The sequence below is a fragment of the Anguilla anguilla genome, chromosome 7 (genome assembly GCF_013347855.1).
Source record: "Anguilla anguilla isolate fAngAng1 chromosome 7, fAngAng1.pri, whole genome shotgun sequence".
Classification (NCBI taxonomy): Eukaryota; Metazoa; Chordata; class Actinopteri; order Anguilliformes; family Anguillidae; genus Anguilla; species Anguilla anguilla.
Genome location: NC_049207.1, coordinates 41,925,660 through 41,951,131, shown reverse-complemented (window position 1 = coordinate 41,951,131; position 25,472 = coordinate 41,925,660). Strand labels below are relative to the sequence as shown.

General features: G+C 42.5%; 2 protein-coding genes across 4 annotated transcripts; one reads left to right on the top strand and one right to left on the bottom strand.

Moving 5' to 3' along the window:
- Positions 1 to 647: 647 nt before the first annotated feature.
- zgc:113274 (uncharacterized protein LOC552925 homolog) lies at positions 648 to 6,813 on the bottom strand. 2 transcript variants are annotated; one of them, XM_035424618.1, is made up of 3 exons: positions 6,755 to 6,813; positions 4,561 to 4,872; positions 648 to 4,314 (listed from the first exon to the last, which is right to left on the bottom strand). In XM_035424618.1, exons 2-3 carry the CDS (start codon positions 4,867 to 4,869, stop codon positions 3,004 to 3,006), a joined length of 1,620 nt encoding a protein of 539 aa, XP_035280509.1. In that variant the 5' UTR covers positions 4,870 to 4,872; positions 6,755 to 6,813; the 3' UTR covers positions 648 to 3,003. The 2 variants fall into 2 exon arrangements, with proteins under 2 accessions (XP_035280509.1, XP_035280508.1); XM_035424617.1 differs by having other exon boundaries at positions 6,679 to 6,779.
- A 1,133-nt stretch (positions 6,814 to 7,946) lies between these two features.
- LOC118231330 (neuronal acetylcholine receptor subunit beta-2-like) lies at positions 7,947 to 25,242 on the top strand. Of its 2 annotated transcripts, none has more exons than XM_035425035.1 (6): positions 7,947 to 8,522; positions 17,993 to 18,138; positions 19,155 to 19,199; positions 19,432 to 19,541; positions 21,536 to 22,472; positions 23,352 to 25,241. In XM_035425035.1, exons 1-6 carry the CDS (start codon positions 8,477 to 8,479, stop codon positions 23,496 to 23,498), a joined length of 1,431 nt encoding a protein of 476 aa, XP_035280926.1. In that variant the 5' UTR covers positions 7,947 to 8,476; the 3' UTR covers positions 23,499 to 25,241. The 2 variants fall into 2 exon arrangements, with proteins under 2 accessions (XP_035280926.1, XP_035280927.1); XM_035425036.1 differs by lacking the exon at positions 7,947 to 8,522 and adding an exon at positions 8,552 to 8,560 and having other exon boundaries at positions 23,352 to 25,242.
- Positions 25,243 to 25,472: the final 230 nt, after the last annotated feature.

Sequence of the window (25,472 nt, the reverse complement as noted above, 5' to 3'; positions counted from 1 at the left end):
TTTAACACGTTGGCAATAGAGTTGATGATATGGTAAGAAAGGTGGTTATGGGGATTCGTTGAAGCACATTGCATTAAGGCAAAATGCATCGGCATACATTTACATACATACATTTAAGCAGACCATGACATTTCAAGGACTATATTGACAGTGCTGAATGGATGCTGAAGTCAGTAATTGGCCTGGTGGTTACTGACCTTGAAAGAAGACTGACCAGGCAAGCAATCTACATTTGCAGAATATTAACAAAGAAGCAATAAATAAAAATAAAATAAGTAGCGTGAGAGAATGTCACACCATCACCTATCAGTAAGCATATTCAGTTAAACTTTCAAACAAGTGCTACAGAGGATTTGGTTGGTCAGAATGACGGTACAGAACGTGGATAGAATGTTTGCATTTTAATCTAATTTCTTTCTCCCAAAACCAAAACCAGAAGTTTAATTTTACTTTCATACACTTACAAAACAGTAAAAGTAAAACCTTCTCCAACACCTCACTATTTGATGTAAATTTGAATTTAAAAAATCATGCTATGAATTCATTAGGATGCCATTTTGTTTTAGTGCTCTTGTAGAGCCTAGACAAGCATGTGTTTCTTCATTAGTCTTTAAGAAAGATGCATCAAAGTGAAAGCAGAACATCCATTGAATTAACACCATGCATTTAATCTTGAAATAAAGATGTTACATTAAAAACATTTTTTAAAGTGGGAAAAAAAACCTTCATAATTATGTTTTTTTTCTTTCTTTTCTACCAACCCAATTATTTACCTCATAGTTTTGGCCGTTATTATAATTCCATAAGATGGAAATGAGGGAATATATAAGCACATTACGCTTTCAAGTACTCACCGTCAGTAGATAATATTTTACCATTTATTACTTAATATTATCAGGTGCCAACATATTCATGAATATTTCAGTCACAGGTCAAGATGGAAAACAATGCAATGGTTACATTATTCTGTATGAAAGATGTCCACTATTCAAATTAGTGCACTTTCATTCTGTTGACAAATGTTCTAGACCTGTATACAACTGAGTGCCTCTCGCAGATAAGATGTAGTCAATACATCAACACAACAATGCACTGGGTCGAATATCTGTCTCCCACAGGAAGAACTTTGGGCTCTTAAAAGCTGGAAGGGCATCTAAGCTGTAGAAATTTATTTAGATTCAATTAAGCCCCACTTAGGACTGTGCTGACATGCTTCCTGAATAGACCTGAAAACGACCATACAGCAATTTGAGCACTACTCACAACCCATGATGTATAAGGATCAAGCTTCACACGGGCCAAAATGTTTTCCATCATTTCCTTATATATATATATATATAAGGAATTGTGGTTAAACAATATCATATCTCTCCCATTAGCCTGTAACACTACCCGAAATCCGTGATATTACAAGAGGGGAAACATACAATATTTATCACTATCTTTTCAGTCTAAATTTACATGGATAGCAGCAATAACTATCCTATGCTACAAAAAAAAAAGTTTCACTTCTATTCCCATTTTTAAATTTCTACAATTTGGAATTTTCTGCCACAACTGCTGACCTGTCTCTATGCTGCGACATCAACTTTGGGAAGGAAGCACGTTAGCATGTACAACCTCAGAGGTGCGTGAAGCCACCTTCCTTGTCACACTGGGGGCCGACATAGCTCAAGAGGTAAGAGCGGTTGTCTGGCAGTTGGGAGGGTTGCCGATTCGATCCCCCGCCCAGGGCATGTCGAAGAGTCCCTGAGCAAGACACCTAACCCCTAATTTCTCTGGTGAATGCCAGGCATCAATTGTAAAGCGCTTTGTATAAAAGCGCTATATAAATGCAGTCCATTTACCATTTACACTGGAGCGGAGGACTGTTTGGATGACATAGGAGGACCAATCACAGTGTCCCATTTCAGGAATGAAGTCGTCAGGAATACCCTTCTGGCTTGAGCGCCCTTCCATTCTTCCTTGAGTGATGTTGTTGTAAAGCAGACTTCCAGTGACAGTGTACAGACAGGGTATGCAGAGTCCCCTAAATAATTTAGGATTGCAAACAGGAACAATGTAATTCAGTGGTCAAATGTGTATAGTCTTGACAGAGGTTGTGGCTTCAAGTTGATCTACATCACATGTATTGTAGATAAAGAAGTCAGATGTAGTTCACGTAAATTTGATAGCCCTCCAAAACCAGCCTGCTAAACCCTGGTTCTGGAGAGCTGTATCCAGGCATTTTAATCAATTAATTTGTCTCTCCACTGAAGCAATTTACTTTCCTTCTCCAATTATGAGGGTTGCAGGTTAACAGAGTGGGACACCCCTGGAGGCTTGCCAGGATTAAAGCTGGACAAAAATGCGTCACACTGATGGGTCACAAAAGAGTCTCCCTAATTGCGGATTTGAGAACCAATTAACCTGTAGCCTGGTCCCCACTATTATCTTGATATGAGCTCACATCGAAACAAACGTGCAGCCTGTGCGAATCAAGAAAAAAAGGAAAATCCACTAAAATTTGCATTTTGAGGGTTTAATTGTACCTGCCACCAAAAATGTTATGATCATTCAAGCAAAAATAATGAGCACACAAAGTTTGGGTGTGTAAACGTACATTTAAACCCCTGGGTGGGCGAAACAATGAATAGCGCATGGGGGGGGGGGGGCTAACAGTCTTCATAGCTCAAAAAGTTCACGCAAAGTATTACATTACACAAACACAATCAATTAATTGATTACATTTGTATGTTTTTCAGATCAGCTTTGATGAAAATCTATCAGAGGACTAAACTCCAGTTCCCTTTGAATGTACGACCTTTTCAGACAGCTGTGCCAATCGATGCCACATGTCAACGTAAAGAAAGTTAGCAGGAGCAATTTTTCATTGATGTTAAATATGTACGAAGATCAGGTCCGAGTTGAACAAATCCAACGAATTGGTTTATCAACAGTCTACTGACAACAGGCTGTTCATTTCAATTTCATTTCCGACGTATCAAATGGATTCGCCTTCTTTCACACTACAGTCGTGAGGTAATAATCATCGCAAAACAAACAGGGACAAGCCCCTTCTGTTGACAGGTCAGTTTTGTTCCCCTTTCTCTTTGCTTTGCATTTTGCTTTTGGCTCAGATTCCTCCTCCTCATCCTCCTCCACCTCCTCATCCTCCTCCTCCTTCGCCCTCTCCGCTACCGCCTCTGGGGCAGGACTGACGGGGGCGTCGGTGTGAAAGGCAGAGGCTCCCCCTTTTCTACAAATGGGAAAGGACTGGCATGGCTCAGGCTTGGGGAAAGGGTGGAGATCAACAGGGCAGGAGGCTCCAGCGGACGTTGACGGGAGACACGGGGGCTTGGAGAAGGAGGCTTCCAGGTCTGCGTCAGCGACGTCGGCAGTCGGGTCCGGCCTAGCGGCGACCGGACAAGGGGTAAAGTCCTCGTCGTCAAAGATGTTGCTGTTGAACGGCCAAATCCCGGTGCACCGGAAGCCAGCCATGATGTTCTTCGGAGTGGCGGAAATGGGCAACGCTTCTGCAATCAGTCCCGGGAGGTCGTAAATGGTGGCCGGCGTTCCCGGGTGGGTCTTCGCCCAACAGTCCATGGCGATGTTGAGGTTTCGCCTGAAAGGCCCGAACACGCCCTGGACCAGTGGCTGGAGTTTCTGAGCGCAGTGCGGGGGGAAGGTGAGGAGGATGACGCCGTTGGCGTCGCAGTAGTCGATCGCCGACGCGGACACGTGCGAGGGATGGTTGTCCAGCAGCAGCAGCACCTTGAAGTTGACGGAGGCTCTCGTGTGTTTTACGAAATGCTGAAGAAACCCGAGGAAATCCGCCTCTTGCATTCGCCCGGAGCCGTTCGCCGAGCCAACGGACCCAGTGGGCGCGTCCCTGATATAATGGCGGTAAAAGCGTTTCCTGGGAAACACCAGGTGGGGGGGGATGCTGTTGCCCTGTGCGTTAATTGCTACGGCCATAGTGACGAGGGTGCCCCTCTCCCCTGGGGGTATGGCCTCAGTCTTCTCGCTACCTTCTGTTGCCATGGTCTCCTCGAGCGCCTGGACCGGGGTGACTCCAGTCTCATCGACATTCCAGACGTCTTTTGCCTCCAGGCACTCGCGCTCAAGGACTGTTCCCAAGTTCTGGAAAAAGTTGGAGACATTTTCCCTGTTAAAGCCCATCGCTCTGGTGGGTTGGGGTCTCCTGATAGGGAACAGGGGGTTCCGCTTCAGAAACGAAGAAAACCAATCCTTCCCCGCCATCTCTTTGACGTTCCACGCTTCTGGATATTTCAGCTGGTTCTGCTTGGCAAGCTGGAAAGCAAGCTTTCGTACCTGGAAATGAATATGTTTTGACATTAACTTATTTATATTAATTCTATACACTCAATTATATTCATTTAAAGTCAATGAGTACAATTATGATTTTAGCCATGAAATTAACTTATGAATTTAACTTACTGCAGTGACTTATCACTTCGAGGGAGGGAAGGGTGAAGGGGTTGTGTCCAAACTTCAAACCGACATCTAAACAGGACGGTTTCCTTCAACTAAGCTTAGGCCTAGCCTTTATTAGCCTACCTCTTTGGAAGACAGCCCATAGTGCATTCCGGAAACTTCCTTGAGGTACGCCAAGAGCGCCGCTTCCTGCATCGGCTGGAACACCTGTTTGTGGCTTCTGTATCCGACTTGAATGGACGAGGTGTCCGTGGTCCCCGCCGCCTTCAGCTCCATAACTTTCTTGATGTACCTCTGCAGAGTGACATGGCAGATCTGAAATGTCCTGGCGACAGCTCTTACAGAATAGCCCTTGTCCAGAACTTCAACCGTCGCCATTTCAAGGACCTCCCGGGGGACTCCCCTGTTTGTGGTTCTCGCTCTCCTTCTCATTTTCTGTGAAAAAAAAAACAGGCAACTTTTCATTGTTTGAGCCATTTATTCTGCAATGTGTTTGTATCCCATCTTATATATTTTGTCATTGTATTAGACTGTGAAGTCAAACTAACACTACTCCTCTGCAGAGTTACCCCCAATCTTGGATAACTGTCTTGCATCACTTGTATCCTTGTAACTTCTAACACTTTCATGTTACATTTGTATTTTCATCAAGCACTTTGGTGTTGCACTTGTACTATCAGTTTGATGTTGTAGCTCTATCATATCTCGTGTCATCGTCTCTCACTTCTAGTTTGACTTGCATTAACTTCACCGACTTAGCCTATGCTTACTGCGTGAACTAGACATGATGTTCAAGGCTACGGATAACTAATATTTAACATAAATTGTATCTTATCGGCCCTGTGTTCTGTAGTTGTTCCAATGTCCTCTGGTATGCACTTAGTGTACGTTGCTTTGGATAAAAGCATCTTCCAAATAAATGTAATGTATTGCGTGGATTGTACTGTATGGAGATGCACAGTGTAAAAAAAATGTCACTATATGACAACTAGCCTTGTCTGCCCCCTATATGAACCATTTAGAGCAATAGCATAGGTCACATTTGGTGATCTTTTATTTTGAAGCACATAACATACATTTTGATTCCTTGACATACACACGTGACACCAATTGTCGAAAACCACCACTGGTTTAAAAAAAAAAAAAAAAAAAAAAACAATGAATAAATAAATGATGCACTTACATGTAGCCAAATCAGACTTTTGGCAGTTAATATCTCCCGAAATATTCCAGGAAATCTCCCGGTGCTAATTGGAGACAAACTTCTAGCTTCAAATACAGTGCAAGCTCCGGTGCAACCACTTAAAGCCTGTGTTAAATTCTCCCCCATTTGCTTCGCTTCTGGGTTCAACACAGCACAACGACATTTACAGTTTATGCCTATAATTTTACTTGAATACTTATTAAGGAACTATTTGGTTAACAGGATTACCACACCCACATGGTCCATGCGCGTGATTGGACATATGGACTGGATGCAAACAGACCCTTTGCGGAAGAATCACACTGTACCAATTGTGAGTTTTAAAATATCACATTAGAGTATTGAGTAAATTCCACAAAAAAATGGTACCCACTGTTTAATCAACTAATATATTTAGAACACAGGTTTCCATCCTGCATGTGTTTGTCCAGTCATCACACACAAAACAAACCTATCTCCGTTTTATTACAGCAAAAGTAACTCAACTGAGTTCACTTGTTTTTCAACAAACCACGTTACAGCCAATCTGATTCGCTACAATTGTAACATGTTACAACCGTGCGGCATGGGGATAGACTTGCTATTTCGTTGCTTAGCAATGTCTGTAAATAAGCAATACAAGTGAAACCTAAAATGAATTTGAGGCAGCAGATAAATGACAGATTTATTCGGAATAACTCCAGCAGTGTTTAATAGAGAAAGCTCAAACTTGGAGACAGCACAGCGCACATATGAACGCATTTTCGTAGGCTACCCGTGCTTAGTGTTGCGTGAGAAAATGCGTTTGTTACAGTTGTAACGGTTTTCCTACTAATATTTACTGTCATCGGCCTCATAAATGAAACACGTTAAGCTTAAGACGTTTTTGGGTTTGTGTGTACTTTTGCCTGGCTTGCAATCACAGCAAGCTAGCAGATGCTAGGCTATCTGTGTTAGTCACTAAAAGACTGATTACGATTATATACATTTGGACTCATTGACATACACACGCAACACCAGTCGCCGAAAAACACTTCCGATAAAAAAAAATCACTTACATGAAGCCAAAACAGAGTTTTTGGTAATTAATATTTCATTAAATCTCCCAGTATTCGTTATACACAAAGTTCTTACTTGAAATCCGCCGTTCAGGCTTCGGTGCAACCACCTAAAAAGTCCGTGTTAAATTTTGCCCCATGTTAGATATGGGCTGGCATTCGCCTAAAATAGTCAATATTGTCTGTTGTAACTTGGCCTCATTTTGATATCAATATTTTTAATGGAAGGCCCAGATTAATGACTTGTAGACAGTGCTTTGTATGCGTGAGCAACTTGGCATTTATGTGCAATGGAAACAGGTTTTTGTTGAGGTATCATTTTTATTTTTATTATGTGTGTGTTATGAGTAACTGTTTATAATAGCAATGTATATACATGTAAATGTTGTTATTTGTAGATGCAGCTAAATGTCCAATTGGGAGAATTACTGATTGTGGTAGCTACTGGAGCATTAGATGATGTAATCGGCAGGAAAAATAAATAAAAAATACAAAATCCCCTACATTTGGGCCTATATTGTGTGGACATCTGACGATATTTGTGAATTCTGTCTGTTTACATGAGGTCAGAAGGTACATAAGTCAATGTTCTTAAGGGCTGGGAGTCTGTGGTCTTTCTGTAGCCTTGTGGTTATTTCTGTAGCCTAGGTGCTGTAGGTATGGGGCATGCCGACCCACCAAGCTGTAACTTGGCGGGATCGATGGAATTCCTGCCATCCCAGTAAGAACACATATGACGTCACGAATAAACGCTCTGAGTTCAACTCAGCTCCTCGGAATTGATTATTTTCCATTAGCCTACTGTTTTTTTAAAGGAATGATTCGGTTAACAGCATTGTCACTTGTGCTCAGGAGCTGTCGTGCACAGGCGTACTTGGACGCAAACAGGCGTTTTTGGAAAGCATATTACACTACCAATTTCCAGCTTTAAAATATTATAGTTAAGTAACGAGTAGGCTACATTACACGGACAAAAATGGTACCCTGTTTAATAAACTAGCCTACTATCTTTAAATCACTATTTTCCCTTCTGCAATAGTTTGTCCAAGAATCACACACAAAACAATCTCAATTTTCTGGCAAAATGGGTTTATCAACTGAGACTGGATCATGTTATGTTTTTCGTTCATGTTTAAGAAATAAAGAAGATTAAAAAATAAAATCTCCACAAGGCTTTCAAACGTACATGGGGATTCAAGGGGTGAAAAAAATCATAATTGTTCTTTTTTTTTTCTTGCCTCCACAAATGTCAGCTTGGCTGACTGATGCTATGTGACGGAGGCTGCATGCTTTTCGGCCAAGAGCACAAGGGTTGGAGCCGCAATATCTGGCGTAAATCTGGAGACATGTTTTTTCTACGCATTATTGACGGACAGTTTAGTAATAGCCTAAATGTTTTTGATGCTGCCCATGGATACATTGAATGAAACGGCACAAAAGAGAGGACACATATTACGGAAAGTGTGCAGTTCTAGCTGTCCCGTGCCTAATCCTCTTCGTTTATACACAATTTGTTGGAGACAGACCCGAACTTCGATGCGTTTAGCTGGAGATTGTCAAGATGAAAACCACAGGACATCTTTTTACGGAGGGAAGCCTCGCCGCATCTTTGTTTTTAAGCTATCTTTCCAGTAAACTGGCGGACATTGGTTGCAGAATAGGATAATAAATCGCTCCCATTCTTCTCACCCCTAGCAGTGTATTCTGAAGTAAATTCTGAAGTTGAAGAAATAAGCAAATCGTCAATTGCCGAGTTTTTGAGCAACCACTCTACAAACCCGACAGGAGGGATTAGGTGATGGCAGCTCATGTGGTTTTATCGCTCTCTCTCCTCGTTCTTACCCGTAAGTAAAACACCGAAATGACAGCCAGATCAGATCGAGTGAGTAGCCTAATTGTTCGTGAAGCAAACTGTAAATCGACAACTTTACTGCGACATCATGTACAACATGCATCCCCCCTACACCAACGATTTAATGTTACTGACAGAGTAGCTAGCTACTGTTATTGCAAATTTTTTCCAGTTATGATTTTAAAGCGTCTAACTAAATTTTGGGTTTGTCAGCGATTATTGTAAGTTAGGCTTCTTCGCGTGCATGCAACGTTTATTTATTTCAAAAGGCTATTATTCTTCAGGAATATGCCCCATAATTATTCCGTTTACAATGCTTTAATTATTAAATATTTAGGCATATTTTGAGTTCGGATACGAACATAAAGAGTGGAACATAAAGTGATGACTTCTGATTGCATATATGTTTAAATATTTGTATTGGACGGTTCCGAAGATTCCTTATAGTTTAGACTATGTTTTAGTTCATGACTCGTGTTGTGTTGCATGCTCTTCAGTTTATTATGAGGGTTATTGTTGGCCAACAACTGCGACTAAGACTTAGGAACTATTTATATGGTGTGCCAGACAATGACAAACATAGGCCTATTAAACGGAATGATTGTGAAGAACATTTCTAAGTAGGCTACGTCGTAAATTAGCCCAACACGTGATTTACAGAATGCATAAGCGATCACATAGTTGCATACATTTTAGGTTTGTATTTATTTATTAATTTATTAAACAATGGAAATGTGGTTATACAATTAAGAATAACTACACAAAGTAAATATTTAATTTTTCAAATATGTTTAGTCATCATATATATGCTGTTGCTTTTGTAATACTGTTACGCCACATAATACTAATTAAGGTATTTCATAACTGCATTCAAATAACTTCTGTGTCTGCGGAATCATGATCTGCAGAGCAGGCTGGTCTGTGTATTCTAAATGACTGATTTACGTTTTTGGGGCTAACCATTTTGTCGAACAGACCGTTGCACGGGAAGTTTTTTTGTACAGACTCCACTGACACCTTGGGATTTCAGAAACAAAACAGTGCTTGAAATACCCTAAAGTTTAGCTGGAAAGCTGAAATTTATGGCAGCCACCCATCGCTATTTGCTTAAGTGTTCAAAATATCTGAATGTGTTCCATGATAACTAGCAAACAAAAAATAGGTCGGCGTTCAGTGCTCTCCAAAAGTGTGGGAACCTTAGAGTGACATTAGTTATTTGTGCAATGTACGTAACTAAGGCATTTGGATTTGAGATCAAAAGATGAATATGAGACACACGTACAGACAATCAGCTTTTATGTGATGTTATTTACATGCGTGTATGGTTTACCATTTTACAGAAATTACTGTTTTCGTGTTTCGAGTGCCCCATTTTCTGCTGTGCAAAAGTAAGTTAACAGGTGTACTTAAAAGTAAATCAAAGCAATTATGTCTAATATTTGGTTCGAATAACTGCATTAAATCTACGGTCCATTGAAATCTCCATTTGTTTGGTATCGTCCTTGGAAATGTATTTCCAGGCCTTCCCCACAACTACTTTCAGTTAATCTTTGTTTCTGGGAGTTTATGTTTTCAGTCTCCTCTTCAGCAAGTGAAATGCATTCTCGATTGCTCAGTTGTATTTAAATCACATGACTGACTTGGCCTGTCCAAAACTGTCCGCTTTTCCTTCCGTTTCTTACTACTGAATGATTTGGCTGTGTAGGCAGTGTGTTTGGGGTCATTGTCTTGCTGCAGGATGAAGTGCTGGATTTTGTTGAAGGAATTTATTTCTAAATAGCTGGGCAAAATCAGTTTGTAAACTTACAAATTGTTCCTACTACTGCCTTCCTCTGTTACATCATCAATAAAGATGAGTGAGCCTATTCCTTCCTTTCTCCACACTTTTGGGCTTTGATCGCTTTGTAAAGATTTAGCCTATTTTGGACTTTGTTCCAGAACTCTTCTGTCTTATCTGTATTTTTTGGCTAATTTTCATCTGGCGTTTCAATTCTTGCTGCTAATGAGAGGTTTGCATCTTGCAATGTAGTCGGTATAATTCTTCTCTTGAAGTCGTTGGCATATGGTGGCTTGTGATGTTTTCACCCAGTGCTCTGGAGACTGGTGGTGATGTCACTGACCATTGTTTTAGGGTTTTTCTTCACAGCTCTTATATTAACATGTACTATTTTATATTAGCATGTAAATGTGAGAGAACCATTTATGAATACATTTGTGAGTTTTGAGTTATGTTGCCTAGCTAAAGTTGGGGGGGGGGGGGGGGGGGGTTGGTAGCCACCGGACCTCAGTAGTTTAAATGACCAGTTGAGCCTCTTGAGTTACCTCTGTGCCACACTGAAGTGCATGTTTGCCAGTGACTATTTTACATCTGATAGACCAGAGAGTATGAGGGCCCAGGGAGTGGGCTAATGCCAATTTGAGGGGAGGCATTTCTCTCACTGATGACAGTATTGAGCCTGTGGGAGCTAGCTGCATCCTTGGGAGGAATTCATGTATTAGAAACCTGAGCAACCCCTTCAAATGCAGCCCACAGTCCTGCTAGCTGGGCTTGTGGTCATTGGTGTCTAATGACATAATCGAGGTTCGAGCTTACAACTTTAGAGCACAGCCTATACTTGTGTTGAGTACCTTTACTGGGACCCTCTCTAAAATCAGGTCAACATGGATGACCCTTACTTGCATTTAGCAGATCTCACACTCGCACGCCCAAATGATGATTGGATTGTGACTTAGGTTCTGTCTTGAATGTTGGTCTGTCGTTGTGGGAGGTTGTGCTCAGTGGTATCCCAAAGACACTTGACCTGGTTAGGTTCACATGGACATTCAGAAACACATTCAAACATGCACAAAGAGAAGATAGCATTGGGAGTGAAATGATATGATGATAGCCTAAATGATATCAAATAATCTTTTCTGAAGGGTGAGGGGTTGTTTAAGGGTAAACTACATAATGTATTATAAACCTCAGTACCAAGATCAATTTAGATTTGGGAAGTTGCCCTATAACAGTGTAAGGATATAAGCGTTCTTAAGCTCGGTGGAGTAGACCGAGTAACACACAGTTAATGCAGGACACTGACTTCAAAGCATCCCCTCTGCAGATAGAAGTCATTTAAATAATTTACAGAGGATATTTCTGGTGCTAAGAATGGTTTTATTTTATATTCAGAAAATGGAAGGCGCAAAAATGTTTCTGTGTTATGGTATTTTTGAGCACAGATCGTTGTGCATCAAACTGTATGAAACAAATGGCTTTTGAGATGATTTTGATCCTGTTTCAGTGCTGAATGCTTAGCAGACTTAACCTTTGTCCTAGAGTATGATGTGTGTTCTTGTTAAATGATTGGTCACAGAGCATGGGCATAGGTGTTTGTCCGGGTGATGGTATGTGTACCCGTGAAAAAGTAATATATGCCAGTAACAATGAATAAATAAATGAATAAGTAAATAAATAAATAAATAAATATTCACAAAATAATGTGATGGGTAAGCTAGTATCAGCAAGATGTTGTCAATGTGTCTCTTGTCTTTTGGAGAATTTCATGAATAAATTGGAGTTTAATTCCACCAGTGCATTTTGCAGCATGTGTTCAAGGAGCTTGCAAGATAAACCACCCACTATGAAATTGTTTTCATTCGTCTGCTCTGCTTTGTTTCAATGGCAACAAGTGATCCTCTTCTCTGTGCAATGAATAGAAACAGTGTCAGCTACTTTAAGAGGACAGCAGGATTCCACTAACCCTAAATTAATGGCAGTTTAATTTGCAAACTGCGAGTGACAAAACAAGTGAAAACAATGCTTATTGCTTTTGTGAAACCAGCCCTGTGGCTTCACTGCAAAGATGTCACGTACTTTAGTTGCATATACCAAAAGGTGATGCTTAAAACTGACACTCTTACTGAATTTATGATTTTTAATTCCTGTTGTCTGTTCATTTTTACCTACAGGATGACTTACATTCACCTATCACATGCAAGTTAGGGTAGAACCTTAACCAAGGGTACAAAGCAGCGTGTACTCTGGGATGCAAATGTTCAACCTTCTGTTGACAAGTGAGACAAATGATAAGAGATGACACTGTCAGGGAACAGGATGTGAACTATGTAAAGACACCATAACATTGCAGATCAACATTGCTGTTATAGAAACAAAAAAAAGGTAATTCTTTAGGGATGCAACAACCAAGAATGGTACCTACATCTCCCTGTCTGCTTTCATTTCAGGTTTATCCTCTGCATCATAGACACTTACTAGGTAAAATAGAGGCCAAGCAGTGGAATAAGGCAAAACCAAGACACAGCACTGATCACAGAGATGAAAATTGGGAAAGGCTATCCTGTCAAACAGTTTTCATATTTTGTTCTCTGTGGTCAACCTGGTTTATGGCAAATCCTGTATTTTATTCTCCCCTGTGCCAATTTGCTGATTTAGCTCCTATAAATCCCTGTATGTGTTACAGTGAGAGGGGAAACCCCTGAGGCAGACAGGGAGATCCTCACATTATTCATTGCTGTGGGAGGTAATCCAATCATAATGGCAGACCATGGGGATTATTTATCATTTGTTATGCTGTTTTAATTTTAAACACATTATTCTCTTTCTTGCATTATTAGGTTCACACACTGGTCCACTGTTCATTATGAATAGCAATTCAATATGCAGGGTTTTCATTGAGAAAATGGCCAACAAGTGGATTTATACAGCCTCATTCTACATCAGTGCTAAAATTCAGTGAGCACCATTCAACGAGAATAAGCTTGACCTAACTAACAGAAATATTTAAACAGTTTAGAATCAGTAATGCCTGAAGAAAACTAGGGTCCAAATATGTAGCTTTCACCCAAATACCAGCATAAGCCCTTCTTAGTCGTCGAGTGCCGAGTGTCTTATATGCAATCACATTCTAAATATTGAATAAATGCATGCTATTTTTATTTTCTTCCTTTGTCTGCCTCCGTGCACATTGCGTTTTTCCGCTCCTCGCTCTCGGTGAATATTCATGGCTGGAAATGCGAACGGATGAAATATTCATGAGGCGACGCTGTTCAAAGTTACTTCCCCTTTCCTGTCGGTCATCTCCCAGACGCGTCCCGCGAGAGCGACCTCGCGCTGGAACGTCGCCCCGATGTTGCCAGGTTGGCGAGCGCGCGACCGGCGACCGGCGCTCACGGCCACGCCTCCCCCTGTCCCTGGGCCAGTTGCCGCTGACCGTGCCCGACTTTGACTAATTGTTCCATTATCTCAGCTGCCCTGCTTACTGCCACTGGGAGCTTCGGTAACGCATGACATCATATTCAGAGACCGCCTGCTGTATTGATGCTCCTAAACAAATTGAATTAATGCCAAATAAACACCTAGGAGTGACACAGATGCACTTAGCAAACAAGGTCTGTTGTTTGCTATGCAGAGAGGGTACATTATAATTGATGTGCTGACAGTGAATAGGGCCGGGGACTTAAGATTCTCCTAGAAGCAATCTTAATGTATGTGTACCTGCAATGAAATAATGACTACGTGGACTGCAAAGACATTTTCATTAGAATAGTACAGACATGGCTTGATATGCTCTAAATACTGCCAAACCAGCATAAATTAAAATGATTGCAACATGAGGAACATTATCATGCAGGGCCTTCCTGTCTGCAGCTGAACAGTTCCCATGCCAAACAGTAATGCAGCAAGTCAGTATGGGCTCTATGGTACACCTGTAGAACCTGGAGAGAATGGATGTGCACAGCCCAGCTCTCTTTAGCCTTCTTAGGAAGTACAGGCGTTGTTGTGCCTTCTTCACTAAGGAGGAGGTGTGCTGACTCCAAGAGAGATTGTCTGTGATGTGCACCCCCAAGAACGTAAAACTGCGTACTGTCTCCACAGTTGTACCATCGACCTGTAGGGGAGAGGTTCTTCACCTGTCAGAAGTTAATTTCAGTGTTTCGTGTCACTTAATTCATTCATTCATTCATTCATTTTCACCTACGTAACATGCTTTCCATTGCATGGACAAAATGGTATTCCGTTTTACTTAAAATACAGAACTCTTACTTGACCTCTATTGTGACAGTGATTTTGAACACACAATAAAAGGGATGTTGTCACCCCTCTAGTGAACTTGACCATTTTCTTTTCTTGCTTCCTTCTTGAAATACATATGCTCAGTCATACATGTTGGCCTGTCTTATTGCTGTAGTGCCAGTTTAATAGAGCACATGCAAATGCTCTCCTCTGAAGTGCATGCTGTCAGTTGCCTCTGTTTACCACTCTGCAGTCATTGCATCAGTGGAGTACTCTTTATGCACTCTGTAGACTCCAGGCTGAGAAGTTGATAGATGAGGACAAACCTTCTAGCTGAAAGCTAGGTAATGGTCAATTATGCACCATGCAGTGGTGCTTCCAGAATAGTGGTTCGGTATCTCAGGCAAATTTTCCACGTAGCCTATCTCTAACCCCTCTCTACCCCCTCCACTATTGTTTTTTGGAAACTCTTGGAAAAGCAAAAGTGGATCTGATCCTGATATAGGCTAATCAGGATTGTTTTGGGAATAATCTGATGCAGTGCTCTTGAGTTGTGGTTTGGTAATGACTAGTAACCATATAACTTTTCTATCTGACTTAGTGGCGATGGAAACTCTGCCTTCAGGAAAGTCGTTCTAATACCCCCCCCCCCCCCCCAAATTGCTGTGATTGCAGTTAAATAGATAAAATAAAACCTAAATACATTAAAATGGAATGAAAAACTAATGTAATGCATAAGCATTCACAATGTTGTCTTTTAAAATTGCATACAGGCAGAGCATGTTAATTATTTTGGCTTCCACTTCATTTCAAGACAGATTTTTAATTTGGCGCTAAAAGCACTTTTTGCTTCTTTGTACAGAATCTGCCTCCAGGAATCTGTTCCGGGGGGAGGGGGAAATTTAAATATTTATTTAAATATTTATTTTAATCATTGTTATAATCCCGCTTTCTAGTCACATTCTGATTTGTCAGATCAGCGTGAGAAGCTAAAAAATGTCAGCTCGAGATCACTGGCGGTTGCAGGTCAGAGATTTTTCATCAGAGGGCTCAAGTGTCAGGCACCTAATTCCCCTCGTTACTTCTGGTGGAAAGGGTTCTGACGCTCAGATCCCGTCAAAGCCTGCGTGCCGGAGTATTATGCTTATGAATAAATCATACCGGTACCTAAAACACACGGTCCGGGGGGAGGGAGCAAATTCAGGAAATAGCTAACTAAAGTGGCCTGTTGAATTCTACTGAGGATTTGGAGTTTCACGTCTGAGCTCTAATGACTTCTCTCACCTCTGCAATTACGCGGTGCCTCCGCCCCGTAATCTGTTTGCTGCCGCATGCTTTTTGGCTTTGATTGACGGAAGGGAAAATCCCCCAGTCCTTCTCCTCCGCTTTGCTTTAATCTCTCTCACCTCTCTCACCTGCTTATCACCAATTGCACATCAGGGTAATGGGTTTTTTTTTTTTTTTTTCAATCGTTTTCATCGTTTGCGAAATTCCATTCACATTTCTTGCCAAGATTTCTGGGTCATTTGTTAACAAGGACTTCTACCGCAAAACAGCATTTAGCTCATTTAACAGTTCAAGGAGTAATTTATAAATTTTCTTCGTATGGCTGGCTGTAACAATCTTTGTGCTGAGATATTGGCGGAAGGTGCAAATTTTGGTCTACGTCATAATGACGTAGACCCCTGCCCTTCCTCATTTTGGAAGAACTGGGTTTTCTCTGGGTACTCCGGTTTCCTCCCACAGTCTGAAGACATGCAGATAGGCTAATTGGAGACTCTAAATTGCCTGTAGGCAATGAGTTTGTGAGGAATGGTGTGTGTGCCCTGCAATAGATTGGCAATCCGTCCAGGGTGTAATCTCTTGCACCCCCCCCCCCCCCCCCCCCCCCCCCCCCCCCCCCCGTGACCCTGCCCAGTATAAGCGGGTATAGATAATGGATGGATGCCATTGCTATGTTCTAGCATCACATTACTACCAGGCTCTATGCGATCTACCATACACACGTTATATAGCCCCCGTCGACATATTATGCCAGTGATAAACAACATATTTGTTACTGGCAGTAATATCTTATATTTAAAATGCATGTTTGTGTATTTGCCGTGGACTAACTGCACAAATTGATCTAGCTGAAGTCATGTACTGTTATTCATTACATTTGATAAATAGCTACTTAAGATAAACAGCTACTCACCCAGAAATTTAGTTCTATAAAGAACAGCTTGGCATGGCATTTCAACCTGTACCTACAATAAACATTTGGTTATTAGCTATAGGTTTTGGTGTGATGGCTACAAAAGCATCAGAACATGTTTTATAAAGAACAACACAGAGACTTGACAAACTGTTTTTGCCATGTGTGCAGTAGAAGGACTTGCAAATTGAGGTAACTGACCCAAACCTTGTAGACAGTGTAACTACACGTGAAGTGGCTAAAAACCCTAATATAACATTGAAAACATTTCGTTTTTAACTGGCAGTAGAGCTGGTAATACTGCAAACTGATTTCTCCTTTTGTCTTTATTCCACTTAGCTAAATGAGATGTCAATCAGGTGGCAATGAATGCAAAATGGCAATGAATGAACAAGAGACAAGTGTGATATTTTTGTTAGATAATTTATTGATATTCGTTGTGGAGAATATTTGAACATCAGCTTATGAGGGAATGTCTTTGTCTCCTGTCCCCTATTCTCTCTCACCTCTGGTACTCTATAAAAACGTCTGTTCTTGCTTGGCATAAGTGCACCATCTGCATCCCCTGCAACGTTGGTGACCCTATTTCCTATTCTATAGCTGGAATATGATTAAAACACACACTCAATGTGTTGTTTGATACAATGACAGATACATGTATTAATTAACAGTGCTGTATATAGTTTAAGACGAGCTGGGTAGGCAGATGCCGTCTACTCACCAGACTGCTTCTCCTCTTTCAGTGTTCCTTCATTGATACCATGGCGTGAGCAATCTCTACCTTTCTTTAAACTCACTGTCTAGGCCATGAATCCTTCTGTGTAGAGCTTAGAGCTTTTCTACAAAGTAGCTTTCAATTTCTTTTTAATCAATGCATTCATTATTTATGACATTTCCTATTTGTCCAATTTGTATTTTTACCGCTTGTTTATTATTTATTATTTTTATTTTTGAGAGTGCAATAGGGATGGAAGGCTATTTTTTTGCCAACAGTTGTCAAGTCCAAATATGTTATTCTATTGCTGTATGCATATATGGCAGGAATATACATTTCGATCTTCAGAAAAATAAATACAGGATTTCTTCCTTTATTGACCCCAATCATTGCGGGGGGTCCCCAAGGGCTGAGTTTCAGGCGTTTTGGGTAACATGATGACAGTGACAGTGGAAGCCGGTCAGAAGGACCCCACGGGGCCCCTTCCAGTCTCTAGAACGGCCTCTGATGTTGATGCCTCCCTGTGTCGCGGTGCAGCTGCCTCGGCCGCGGACGTCGAGGAGCGGCTGGTGAACCGACTCCTGGGCCCGGAGCGCTACAACAAGCTGATCCGGCCCGCGGTCAACAAGAGCCAACAGGTCACCATCGCCATCCAGGTGTCCCTCGCGCAGCTCATCAGCGTGGTGAGTACGCCCCCCCCCCCTCCTGGCCCGTGGCCTCGCCGCATTGGCGTCCTCGATCTTTCCTCATCATCTTCCCCTGGAGGAGCGGCACGGCTATCTCCGTGAAACTGTGCCGGCGTAGGCCCCAGTGAGAGCCTATGGAATTCTCTCTGCTCTTCATCAGTATGTGATTGTTATTATTTTGTGTATCTGCAATTAAATCAATTGTCACTAAGGTCTGAAAAAGGTCAGAAACTGTATTTAAAGAAAATAATAAATCATCGGTGGGAAAAGGAGGTTAAGGAAACACTCAAAATAACAGTGGCAAATAAAACAAGCAGTGACATATACACCATTCCAGTGAAGGTTTCTGGTAAGCGATCTGCAAGTTCAAATACGTCAATATGTACTAACTTTTTCCTGTCCAAACAAGAACTTATGCCATTTGGCCTAAACCATCTTGACTACTGAAGGACCTTTTTGGTGGTTGAGGCCTGGTCTTACCCAATTTTCTTTTGTATTTCTACTGTAAAGAATCTTTGTGACAGTGTGTCTATCCAAACAAAATTGTAAAGACAAACGATAAAAAGATTAGCAGTGTGCGTAAGCAGTCTGCGTCTATTGTAGTTCCTGGAACTCTTTGGAAGCCAACAATAGTCAAGCCAGCTGTCAACAAAAATACAGTAACAGCACTTCCTTTATTGTATTTGTTAGTTTTAGATCTTTGTAGATGACCTTTACTGCCTGCAGCCTAACTGATTGTTTGCCTGTCAGTATGTGTTCATTCAGCGAGGATCAGTATAGACTCTATGTGCAGAGAGCATGTGCAAGGGTAGTAAAACAGGTCTTGCTGAATAAGTACGGTGGTCACTAAGACACTGCTATGGGGTGACGTTTCAAGAGAATACAAACTGTGCTTGATCAGAAACTATCAGAGCTAAGAAAGTGGCCTTTGACAGTGTTTTGAAAATGATACCAGCCAGTACCCTTTAAGAGAGCGTTCAGCAAATGATCTTTCCTTGTGTTCTTCTCTGCAGAATGAGAGGGAGCAGATCATGACAACGAATGTGTGGCTCACTCAGGTAAGTGTGACTTGTCCCGTCCAATCTGTGTCCCTGTCTCTCGTATCATTAGATACGTGTCTTATGTTCGTGGGATGCTGTGTGGCCTGTAGTGTGCGACACAAAAACGGTCCACTGTCTAATGAGTGCATGTGCTTCAGTTGCTGCGCTAATTTTGCATACACAATCGCAGTGTGTGTGTGTGTGCCTGAGTTGTTCGTGTCTGTGCTAGCTCATTCTGTTTGTGCCTCAGGAGTGGAACGACTACCGCCTGAAGTGGGACCCTCAGGAGTACGAGGGCATTAAAAAGCTGAGAATCCCATCTCAGCACATCTGGCTGCCAGACATCGTCCTCTACAACAAGTAAGGCCCTCCACGGCTGGCTCCACTCAGTCGACTTCAGCACTTCTTCGCGGAAAACTCCCCCTTTAATGTCACCGTTTTACATGCAAAGGCTCATGAAGCATGATCATTTCACAAGTGTCTGAGCCTTTATTTACTTAACCTTTAATCATCAAGATAAAACCCACTGAGAGAGGCATTTTGCAGTGGTGACCTGGTCCAAGTGGAAGTAAACATTAAAACAGGATGGTATATAACATAATGGAAAAGCATCAAACATTAAGATATTAAAGATTAAATTGTGGCTCTACTCCAGTTTGATAATAAAGAAGTCCCTTCTCCCTGCTACATGAAGGTATGATTTATTTACCTTATAATGTGACAGCAGCTAGCCAAAGTCTGTAGGCCAGCTGTCTTAAATCTTGCCCTTAAGCTTCCTATTCTTGACAACGATTTGGTTGCAGTCAGAGAAGATGGGTTAGTACAGAGGAGCTTTGGTTTGAAAGCCCTGGTCACAGGTCATGAGCAGTGTGTAAGAATGTTTTTGAAAAAGAAAAAAAAAGAAAACATTTATTTCCACCCCCTCCTAGCAGATCAGTGATGCAAGATGCCTTATCAGCTAGTCACCCTTGGATCGGCAATATGCGGAAAGTTCCAGATCCGTGTGCCGGGGGCTGCATGCTTAAAATCATGTTTGCAAAACGGACTTTGATCCTGTCAGGCCCCCGGAGGCCTCCGTTATTGATGTACAGATTTCTTATTCATGTTCCCCCGTTTTATAAAAAATGGGTGGAAACACTGCTGAAGTCTCATCCATGACAGTGCCTGGCCCTCCGGCCATGTTAACCCTTTAGCCTAAACGGAGGCCTGTTTGATCTGAAAACGACAGATGGATCCTGTGTGATCAAGCTGGGGGGGGGGGGGGGGGGGGGGGGCTTCATCGTCAAGGCTGTGGGATTACGGCCTAGAATCTCAATGCAGTTCCTTTCCTCCTAAACTCTGAAAAGCTGAACTGTAGGAGCGTTATTATATATTTTTTTCCTTTTTCCGTTTCAATTCCTTTATTCCAATTCAGTTACTTCCTCATTCATTATTTATTAATGTATTATTTTATTTGATTCATTTTGCTGCCTTTCAAATGAATTGGCATTGATTGCTGGTCACATGACATTAATTTGGTCCAAATGACCAGTCAGACAAGTGTAAGAAATTCAGTGGTCACTGATCATTTGGTGCACGTTACTGACTGCTCGTTCAGAAGAGAAAATTAATTATTATAGCTCTCCACTGAGGAATGGCACTACCCATATCAAACAACTCAAACACAATAATAGCAACAACACATTCATGAATAATAATACATGTTCCTGGAAGACTACCGTGATATGATATAATACGATAATGTGAATATTAACTCAGGAAATGAAATTCAGACAGAAGTTTCGTTTGGTAAATAAATAAGCCTGAGTAATACAAAGTGTATTCATGATGTGCAGGAAACAGCTGGTCATGTTAATATGATGACATGATATGCCATGGCTCACAGCAAGGTTGTCACATATAATTATTTGCAATACCCCATTAGCATTACAACTGCATTTATCACACGGACACAGTGTCCTTTCTCATTCTGGTGCACCCGAGTGGATAAATAAAAGATCATTATTATTATTTTCATCTCTTCATTTTTGGGGAGGCATTTAAAATATTTGGAAGTACTTTCACCAAGAAAGACATCTGTTAAATTTATATTGCTCTCTGAACAGAATGTGGCACAAAGCTTTGGCCTCAGACGAGTCAAAGTTAGGGGTGGCTTCTTTAATGTTATTAATTATACTTCCATTTTTATAGAATTAGGATTGACTCTCCTAGTACATTTCAGAGATTCTATAAAAAGGGTGCTTGGCATTAAACATCTCATACCATTCTTATTATTGTGTTGCCAGGATATAACCTAAGGAAAACTATAGCAGAAACTAAGTTTTTTTTTTTTTTTTTTTTTTTTTTTAAATCAGCGCTGATGGAACCTATGAGGTGTCTTTCTACTCCAATGCAGTGGTGTCCAGCAGTGGCGACGTGTTCTGGCTGCCTCCAGCTATCTACAAAAGCGCCTGCAAAATCGAGGTGAAGAACTTCCCCTTCGACCAGCAGAACTGCACGCTCAAGTTCCGCTCCTGGACCTACGACCACACGGAGATCGACCTGGTGCTCACCAGCGACTTCGCCAGCCGCGACGACTTCACGCCCAGCGGCGAGTGGGACATCGTGTCCCTCCCCGGACGGAAGAACGAGGACCCCGAGGACGCGGCCTACCTGGACATCACCTACGACTTCATCATCAAGAGGAAGCCCCTCTTCTACACCGTCACCCTCATCGTCCCCTGCATCCTCATCACCTCGTTGGCCATCCTGGTCTTCTACCTGCCGTCCGACTGTGGGGAGAAGGTCACCCTCTGCATGTCGGTCCTTCTGGCCCTCACCGTCTTCCTCCTCCTCATCTCCAAGATCGTGCCCCCGACCTCCCTCGCCGTGCCCCTCATCGGCAAGTACCTGATGTTCACCATGGTCCTGGTGACCTTCTCCATCGTCACCAGCGTGTGCGTCCTCAACGTGCACCACCGTAACCCCAGCACCCACCGGATGCCCGACTGGGTCAAGAGGGTCTTCCTCGGGAGGCTCCCGGCCTACCTCTCCATGCGCCGGCCCCGTGGACGGCAGCCGCGGGGCTCCCAGCCGGAGCTCAAGGACGGCGCCGAGGGCGACGCCTTCTACGTCAACGAAGAGTCGCCGAACCGGTGCGGCCGGAGGGCCGGCGACGCCCCCGAGAACGTTCTCGGGGGCGGAGAGTTCCGCAGGAGGGTGACGGTCAGGTGCGACGAGGACGTGAAGGAGGCGGTGGACGGCGTTCGCTACGTGGCCGAGCACCTGAAGGAAGAGGACGAGGATCAATGCGTGAGTGTGGGTGGGGCGGGGCACGTTCTTAGAACCTGTGGCGGTAGCTGAGCAATAAACTCAGTGAGGGAGGGAGTACATGTTTTTTCATAATTGTCCTGGAATTTTCTATTGCAAACGGAGGCCTATCCTGCCACTGCAAATACCCTGCATAAATTTGGTTGCCAAACACAGTAGCGCTTGCATGTTCTAATACACATGCGACCAGTGCTGCTTCTTTTCAGCTGCTTTCCGTCGGGCCCTCTCATAAAAGCTGGCTCCTTCTGAAATGCTTCTGAAAATCTCTGTTCTTGCCTGAAGCGCAGAAAGCTAAGGCTGCTTCATTACACACAATTGAGCAAACATCAAACGTGTATTACCTTCTGATTAGTGAACCTTACCAAATCTGTTTGTTATGATAAACAGGTTCAAGACCATTATTTGTACGACTGTGTTTAACAGCGAGATCTCAACGCTCTCTCTCGCTCTTTTTCTCTGTTTCTTTCTCTCTCTCTTTTTATGTGTGTGTGTGTGTGTATATGTGTTCTAGTTTCTAATTTAATGATTGCTTTTGTGGGGCTTGCTGGACTGTAAGATTACATGACTGTGTATGGCCAAACTAACGATTCATTACCACGTCATTAAACGATACAGCATTGCTGTGCGGGGACAGGTCACACGAACAGTAGATTAATTTAACGAATACGAGCCGAGTCAAAAGGACGTCTAATTCCTATCATCGTTTTCCAGAGCCTGGTTTCAAAAGCGCTCTCCTTTGCCACTCATCTGTGGAGTAGTTTTTTGCTGACCGTCACAGTCCTGCCCCCGTATAAAATATACGAGGAAGGACAATCCGAATGTGCTGATGGGGAAACCCCCCCTTTTTTTTTCCCGCTTCAGATAATCGAGGACTGGAAGTACGTGGCCATGGTGATCGACCGGCTCTTCCTGTGGATATTCGTCCTGGTGTGCGTGACGGGCACCGCGGGGCTGTTCATGCAGCCGCTGTTCCAGAGCCACAACGTGCCCGTCGTGGACGACCAGTAAACCAAACGCTGCCCACGGTAACCCCAGCAACGCGACCAGCTTCCCAGCAACAAACTTACCAAATGACAGGTGCTTGGAGGCACCCAGGGACCTCTGTTTGATGGCAGTTTGATAATAATAATCTTATTTGACAGCACACGGCAAGGTTTTTGCCCTGCATGTGAATGGTTATTCTGGCCGTTGTTTTGTATAAAGGCCAGAGAGGGCTTTTTCACTTTTTTTGGAGTTCGCGGCCAGTTTCAAAGGTCCAGAATGCAGAGTGGGAGAAAAATGACAGAGATTACAAACAGAAATCCTAATCGTTCTGTCGATGTGCTGAATCGCATCTGTGACATTGATTACATCGGAAAATATGATTTTTTTTCCCCCCCACTTTCTGCAGAAATTATTTCTGGCATACAGCTGCCGCAGCAAAATGACAACTTCTGGGAGGTTTAAGGGAGGGGAGGGGGAACTGGTAGTGCTTAAAGTAAAAGGATCGCTCACTGGACTTCACAGCAGTGGGTGACCTTGAAATTTCATGTTAGAGGTGGAACATTCCAGAACAGTATTGCTTTTGAATGATGCTGCATATCCATTTGAAGAAAAAAAAAAAAGGTGAAGACTTTCAGGTGCCGAGGTGATCTTCTATAAATGTGGGTTTCGTAATGTAGCTGTAGGAACACAAGATCAAGCCAGAAGCAATAAACAGTGTGGTTGTGCAAATCCTGGGTTAGCACCAGGCCCGAGGAGAAATCTTAACATCCACCCATCCATTATCTGTACCCGCTGACCCTGGTCAGGGTCACGGGGGTTGCTGGAGCCTATCCCAGCATGCTCCATGAGCGAGAGGCAGGAATACACCCTGGACAGGCCGCGAACAGCTGAGCAAAAATATACGAAACATTGACACCGCAGGCACTGTGAGGCCCTGTGGTTTCAGTCTCGTCGATTCCTCGCTGGGTCAATTTGTTTTTATACTGTCTGCTTAAAGAAAGAGTGAAAGAAAGAAAGAATCGAGTCTTTCAGCACAAACTTTTTGTTCTACCACGGCAACTGCATTTACGAACACTCTTAGCATTACCAGTACTACTGATCAGGGAAGCCTGTTTCAACTGTGCGCATAACTGAATATTTTTTAGTTATGTGTAGATGAGCTTTTTTTTTTCCTGTGCTCCTGTTGTTCTGAAATAATGTGATATTCCTCTTTCTGTCCTCCCGTCACCTAACATACTGATTTTGTTTGTCTGTCTAAAAGCTGGATGTTAGCAAGACAGTTGGGAATGCCTTGAAATAAGTTTGAAATATGCAGAATTTGTTAAAAGGACAAATAAATGATGAATTCTGAGTGATTGGTTCATTAAACATGCTTCTTTTTATTATAATTATGTACTTTCTAAAAAGCTTGTATTGTTCCGAAATTAGAATTATATAGAGGTTGGTGAGTGCTGCCTTCTACACAAATACTCAGGAAATTGGAAGCTGTTGTTTCATTATCAGGGTGTACTGATTGAGATATTTTGGTGGAAAGAAATTCACAGATCCTGTACAAAATTAAAGATGTAATGAACAAAATGTGGTATTTAAAGTTTCATCAAGTGATTTTAGAAGATATTTTATGTACAGTGACAGGGGTTGGCGGCAATACATTTGAAAAGGAAGCCCTACTGACATTTCAAAATGCCCACCCTGTCAGTGCATTTTAGAACTTCCCCTAAGCTGCAGTTGACAAATGGGAGCATCGCGTAGTTCTGGCAGGCCACGAGAGTCAAGCCGCTTCCGTCTGAATCAGCTGATGGCTCAGCGGAGTGATTTTCACCTATCGCGGTACGTTCACTTAACAGGGCGGTCTACTTGAACAGCCTCCCTCTACTCATTCGGCCGCTCCTCCTGCACGCAAGCTTGCTGTACGTTGCTTTGGAAATCCCCTCCACCACCCCAGCTCCATCCCTGTGTGTTAAGAATTTGCATTGCTGCTGGATCTCCAACACTTCT

Excerpts from the sequence above, each read along its gene's own strand:
- zgc:113274 (XM_035424618.1), bottom strand. The coding sequence starts at position 4,869 with ATGAGAAGGAGAGCGAGAACCACAAACAGGGGAGTCCCCCGGGAGGTC. Across the intron at positions 4,315-4,560 it reads ATGGGCTGTCTTCCAAAGAG|GTACGAAAGCTTGCTTTCCA; the intron begins GTAGGCTAATAA and ends ATTCATTTCCAG.
- LOC118231330 (XM_035425035.1), top strand. The coding sequence starts at position 8,477 with ATGGCAGCTCATGTGGTTTTATCGCTCTCTCTCCTCGTTCTTACCC. Across the intron at positions 8,523-17,992 it reads CTCTCTCCTCGTTCTTACCC|CTGCCTCGGCCGCGGACGTC; the intron begins GTAAGTAAAACA and ends GTCGCGGTGCAG. Across the intron at positions 19,542-21,535 it reads GACATCGTCCTCTACAACAA|CGCTGATGGAACCTATGAGG; the intron begins GTAAGGCCCTCC and ends TTTTTAAATCAG.